The sequence below is a fragment of the Pelophylax lessonae genome (genome assembly GCF_965119305.1).
Source record: "Pelophylax lessonae genome assembly, chromosome: 6".
NCBI lineage: Eukaryota > Metazoa > Chordata > Amphibia > Anura > Ranidae > Pelophylax > Pelophylax lessonae.
Window position 1 is genome coordinate 993,910 of NC_138773.1, and position 6,344 is coordinate 1,000,253.

Genomic DNA, 6,344 nt, shown 5'->3' on the forward strand with positions numbered 1-6,344 from the left:
AGCATAGCGGACGGGGGGCTTCCCAGAGAAGGACCAACGCAGGTCCAAGGAGATCACCTGGGGATGGGCAAAGGGTGTCAGTACATAGATAATTACCCCCCCCCAACCCTAAAACCCCCAACCCAACACCCGGATATCCGGAGGAAGGACCCGGTTCAACATCTGAGCATAGCGGACGGGGGGCTTCCCTGAGGAGGACCAACGCAGGTCCAAGGAGATCACCTGGGGAGGGGCAAAGGGTGTCAGTACATAGATAATTACCCCCCCCACCCCCAACACCCCCAACCCAACACCCGGATATCCGGAGGAAGGACCCGGTTCAACATCTGAGCATAGCGCACGGGGGGCTTCCTCGAGGAGGACCAACGCAGGTCCAAGGAGATCACCTGGGGAGGGGCAAAGGGTGTCAGTACATAGATAATTACCCCCCCCCACCCAACCAAAACACCCCCAACCCCCCCAACCCAACACCCGGGTATCCGGAGGAAGGACCGGGTTCAACATCTGAGCATAGCGGACGGGGGGCTTCCCTGAGGAGGACCAACGCAGGTCCAAGGAGGTCACCTGGGGAGGGGAAAAGGGTGTCAGTACATAGATAATTACCCCCCCACCCAACCCCAACACCCCCAACCCAACACCCGGATATCCGGAGGAAGGACCCGGTTCAACATCTGAGCATAGCGGACGGGGGGTTTCCCCGAGGAGGACCAACGCAGGTCCAAGGAGATCACCTGGGGAGGGGCAAAGGGTGTCAGTACATAGATAATTACCCCCCCCCACCCAACCCCAACCCCCCCAACCCAACACCCGGATATCCGGAGGAAGGACCCGGTTCAACATCTGAGCATAGCGGACGGGGGGCTTCCCCGAGGAGGACCAACGCAGGTCCAAGGAGATCACCTGGGGAGGGGAAAAGGGTGTCAGTACATAGATAATTACCCCCCCACCCAACCCCAACACCCCCAACCCAACACCCGGATATCCGGAGGAAGGACCCGGTTCAACATCTGAGCATAGCGGACGGGGGGTTTCCCCGAGGAGGACCAACGCAGGTCCAAGGAGATCACCTGGGGAGGGGCAAAGGGTGTCAGTACATAGATAATTACCCCCCCCACCCAACCCCAACCCCCCCAACCCAACACCCGGATATCCGGAGGAAGGACCCGGTTCAACATCTGAGCATAGCGGACGGGGGGCTTCCCCGAGGAGGACCAACGCAGGTCCAAGGAGATCACCTGGGGAGGGGAAAAGGGTGTCAGTACATAGATAATTAACCCCCCCCAACCCTAACACCCCCAACCCAACACCCGGATATCCGGAGGAAGGACCGGTTCAACATCTGAGCATAGCGGACGGGGGGCTTCCCCGAGGAGGACCAACGCGGGTCCAAGGAGATCACCTGGGGAGGGGAAAAGGGTGTCAGTACATAGATAATAACCCCCCCCCACCCAACCCCAACACCCCCAACCCAACACCCGGATATCCGGAGGAAGGACCCGGTTCAACATCTGAGCATAGCGGACGGGGGGCTTCCCCGAGGAGGACCAACGCGGGTCCAAGGAGATCACCTGGGGAGGGGCAAAGGGTGTCAGTACATAGATAATTACCCCCCCCAACCCCAACACCCCCAACCCAACACCCGGATATCCGGAGGAAGGACCCAGTTCAACATCGGAGCATAGCGGACGGGGGGCTTCCCAGAGGAGGACCAACGCAGGTCGAAGGAGATCACCTGGGGAGGGGCAAAGGGTGTCAGTACATAGATAATAACCCCCCCCCCACCCAACCCCAACACCCCCAACCCAACACCCGGTTCAACATCTGAGCATAGCAGACGGGGGGCTTCCCCGAGGAGGACCAACGCAGGTCCAAGGAGATCACCTGGGGATGGGCAAAGGGTGTCAGTACATAGATAATTACCCCCCCCCACCCAACCCCAACCCCAACACCCCCAACCCAACACCCGGTTCAACATCTGAGCATAGCGGACGGGGGGCTTCCCCGAGGAGGACCAACGCAGGTCCAAGGAGATCACCTGGGGAGGGGCAAAGGGTGTCAGTACATAGATAATAACCCCCCCCACCCAACCCCAACACCCCCAACCCAACACCCGGTTCAACATCTGAGCATAGCGGACGGGGGGCTTCCCCGAGGAGGACCAACGCGGGTCCAAGGAGATCACCTGGGGAGGGGCAAAGGGTGTCAGTACATAGATAATTACCCCCCCCCCCACCCAACCCCAACCCAACACCCGGATATCCGGAGGAAGGACCCGGTTCAACATCTGAGCATAGCGGACGGGGGGCTTCCCTGAGGAGGACCAACGCAGGTCCAAGGAGATCACCTGGGGAGGGGCAAAGGGTGTCAGTACATAGATAATTACCCCCCCCACCCCCAACACCCCCAACCCAACACCCGGATATCCGGAGGAAGGACCCGGTTCAACATCTGAGCATAGCGCACGGGGGGCTTCCCCGAGGAGGACCAACGCAGGTCCAAGGAGATCACCTGGGGAGGGGTAAAGGGTGTCAGTACATAGATAATTACCCCCCCACCCAACCAAAACACCCCCAACCCCCCCAACCCAACACCCGGATATCCGGAGGAAGGACCCGGTTCAACATCTGAGCATAGCGCACGGGGGGCTTCCCCGAGGAGGACCAACGCAGGTCCAAGGAGATCACCTGGGGAGGGGCAAAGGGTGTCAGTACATAGATAATTACCCCCCCCACCCCCAACACCCCCAACCCAACACCCGGATATCCGGAGGAAGGACCCGGTTCAACATCTGAGCATAGCGGACGGGGGGCTTCCCTGAGGAGGACCAACGCAGGTCCAAGGAGATCACCTGGGGAGGGGCAAAGGGTGTCAGTACATAGATAATTACCCCCCCCCACCCCCAACACCCCCAACCCAACACCCGGATATACGGAGGAAGGACCGGGTTCAACATCTGAGCATAGCGGACGGGGGGCTTCCCTGAGGAGGACCAACGCAGGTCCAAGGAGATCACCTGGGGAGGGGCAAAGGGTGTCAGTACATAGATAATTACCCCCCCCACCCAACCCCAACCCCCCCAACCCAACACCCGGATATCCGGAGGAAGGACCCGGTTCAACATCTGAGCATAGCGGACGGGGGGCTTCCCCGAGGAGGACCAACGCAGGTCCAAGGAGATCACCTGGGGAGGGGAAAAGGGTGTCAGTACATAGATAATTACCCCCCCACCCAACCCCAACACCCGGATATCCGGAGGAAGGACCCGGTTCAACATCTGAGCATAGCGGACGGGGGGCTTCCCTGAGGAGGACCAACGCAGGTCCAAGGAGATCACCTGGGGAGGGGCAAAGGGTGTCAGTACATAGATAATAACCCCCCCCCACCCAACCCCAACACCCCCAACCCAACACCCGGATATCCGGAGGAAGGACCCGGTTCAACATCTGAGCATAGCGGACGGGGGGCTTCCCCAAGGAGGACCAACGCGGGTCCAAGGAGATCACCTGGGGAGGGGCAAAGGGTGTCAGTACCCCACTCGGATGGTCCCCCCTCCCCCATCTGTGGAGGATCCGCCCTCACCTGTCCCAGCGCACTGACCCCCCGGTCGGTCCTCCCACAGCGGTGGTAGTTGGAGGAGTTTCGGTTCTCCACCAGCCGGGTCTTGGTCAGGGCGTTGAAGACGACCTCCTCCACCGTGTTCCTGGTGTTCTCCTGGCTGGCGAAGCCTTGGTAGTTCCAGCCGAGGTACGCCAGCCGCAGTGCCACGTGCCTCTTAGGGTGGGCGGAGAAATCAAAGGGGCGCTGCGGCCGCTGCCTGGCCTGCTGACCACCCTTCCGTGATTGGACTCCGCCCCCTACACTCCCCGCTGAGGACACTTCCTCCAGACGACGAAGCTCCGCCTCCAACTGTCGCACCTTCTCCTTTAAGGAGACGACCTCCTCCTCTGCAGACATGACTGGAAAGAGAGCGGGGGAGGGTCAGTAAGAAATATCTGGGGTACAATCATCCGCCACACCCTCCCCCCCCCCCAGGTACAATCACCTGCCATACAGGGAGGAGGAGGGGGGATGGTATTGGAGGATTTGGGGTACAGGGAGGAGGAGGGGGGATGGTATTGGGGGATTTGGGGTACAGGGAGGAGGAGGGGAGGGATGGTATTGGAGGATTTGGGGTACAGGGAGGAGAAGGGGGGATGGTATTGGAGGATTTGGGGTACAGGGAGGAGAAGGGGGGATGGTATTGGGGGATTTGGGGTACAGGGAGGAGGAGGGGGGATGGTATTGGGGGATTTGGGGTACAGGGAGGAGAAGGGGGGATGGTATTGGAGGATTTGGGGTACAGGGAGGATGAGGGGGGATGGTATTGGAGGATTTGGGGTACAGGGAGGAGGAGGGGGGATGGTATTGGAGGATTTGGGGTACAGGGAGGAGGAGGGGGGATGGTATTGGAGGATTTGGGGTACAGGGAGGAGGAGGGGGGATGGTATTGGAGGATTTGGGGTACAGGGAGGAGGAGGGGGGATGGTATTGGAAGATTTGGGGTACAGGGAGGAGGAGGGGGGATGGTATTGGAGGATTTGGGGTACAGGGAGGAGGAGGGGGGATGGTATTGGAGGATTTGGGGTACAGGGAGGAGGAGGGGGGATGGTATTGGAGGATTTGGGGTACAGGGAGGAGGAGGGGGGATGGTATTGGAGGATTTGGGGTACAGGGAGGAGGAGGGGGGATGGTATTGGAGGATTTGGGGTACAGGGAGGAGGAGGGGGGATGGTATTGGAAGATTTGGGGTACAGGGAGGAGGAGGGGGGATGGTATTGGAGGATTTGGGGTACAGGGAGGAGGAGGGGGGATGGTATTGGAGGATTTGGGGTACAGGGAGGAGGAGGGGGGATGGTATTGGAGGATTTGGGGTACAGGGAGGAGGAGGAGGGGGGATGGTATTGGAAGATTTGGGGTACAGGGAGGAGGAGGAGGGATGGTATTGGAGGATTTGGGGTACAGGGAGGAGGGGGGATGGTATTGGAGGATTTGGGGTACAGGGAGGTCGGAGGGGGGATGGTATTGGAGGATTTGGGGTACAGGGGGGAGGAGGGGGGATGGTATTGGAAGGTTTGCAGGGGGAGGTGAGGGGGGGGATGGTATTGGAGGATTTGGGGTACAGGGAGGAGGAGGGGGGATGGTATTGGAGGATTTGGGGTACAGGGAGGAGGGGGGATGGTATTGGAGGATTTGGGGTACAGGGAGGAGGAGGGGGGATGGTATTGGAGGATTTGGGGTACAGGGAGGAGGAGGGGGGATGGTATTGGAGGATTTGGGGTACAGGGAGGAGGAGGGGGATGGTATTGGAGGATTTGGGGTACAGGGAGGAGGAGGGGGGATGGTATTGGAGGATTTGGGGTACAGGGAGGAGGAGGGGGGATGGTATTGGAGGATTTGGGGTACAGGGAGGAGGAGGGGGGATGGTATTGGAGGATTTGGGGTACAGGGAGGAGGAGGGGGGATGGTATTGGAGGATTTGGGGTACAGGGAGGAGAAGGGGGGATGGTATTGGAGGATTTGGGGTACAGGGAGGAGGAGGGGGGATGGTATTGGAGGATTTGGGGTACAGGGAGGAGGAGGGGGGATGGTATTGGAGGATTTGGGGTACAGGGAGGAGGAGGGGGGATGGTATTGGAGGATTTGGGGTACAGGGAGGAGGAGGGGGGATGGTATTGGAGGATTTGGGGTACAGGGAGGAGGAGGGGGGATGGTATTGGAGGATTTGGGGTACAGGGAGGAGGAGGGGGGATGGTATTGGAGGATTTGGGGTACAGGGAGAGGGGAGGGGGGATGGTATTGGAGGATTTGGGGTACAGGGAGGAGGAGGGGGGATGGTATTGGAGGATTTGGGGTACAGGGAGGAGGAGGGGGGATGGTATTGGAGGATTTGGGGTACAGGGAGGAGGAGGGGGGATGGTATTGGAGGATTTGGGGTACAGGGAGGAGGAGGGGGGATGGTATTGGAGGATTTGGGGTACAGGGAGGAGGAGGGGGGATGGTATTGGAGGATTTGGGGTACAGGGGAGGAGGGGGGATGGTATTGGAGGATTTGGGGTACAGGGAGGAGGAGGGGGGATGGTATTGGAGGATTTGGGGTACAGGGAGGAGGAGGGGGGATGGTATTGGAGGATTTGGGGTACAGGGAGGAGGAGGGGGATGGTATTGGAGGATTTGGGGTACAGGGAGGAGGAGGGGGATGGTATTGGAGGATTTGGGGTACAGGGAGGAGGGGGGATGGTATTGGAGGATTTGGGGTACAGGGAGGAGGAGGGGGGATGGTATTGGAGGATTTGGGATACAGGGAG

At 59.8% G+C, this 6,344-nt stretch overlaps 2 protein-coding genes across 2 annotated transcripts in view; one reads left to right on the top strand and one right to left on the bottom strand.

Annotated features, from left to right (window-relative positions):
* Nucleotides 1–6,344, bottom strand: part of PUS3 (pseudouridine synthase 3) — a 48,780-nt gene that overhangs the window by 40,296 nt on the left and 2,140 nt on the right. Inside the window, exon 2 of the mRNA XM_082260956.1 lies at nt 3,580–3,956. Coding sequence (XP_082117082.1) covers nt 3,580–3,954 — 375 coding nt within the window. The 5' untranslated portion in view covers nt 3,955–3,956. The remainder of the gene's footprint in view (nt 1–3,579; nt 3,957–6,344) is intronic.
* Nucleotides 5,097–6,344, top strand: part of LOC309557755 (uncharacterized protein) — a gene marked incomplete at both ends in the record, with an annotated part of 13,259 nt that continues 12,011 nt past the window's right edge. The window contains one exon of the mRNA XM_082260522.1: nt 5,097–5,123. Coding sequence (XP_082116648.1) covers nt 5,097–5,123 — 27 coding nt within the window. The remainder of the gene's footprint in view (nt 5,124–6,344) is intronic.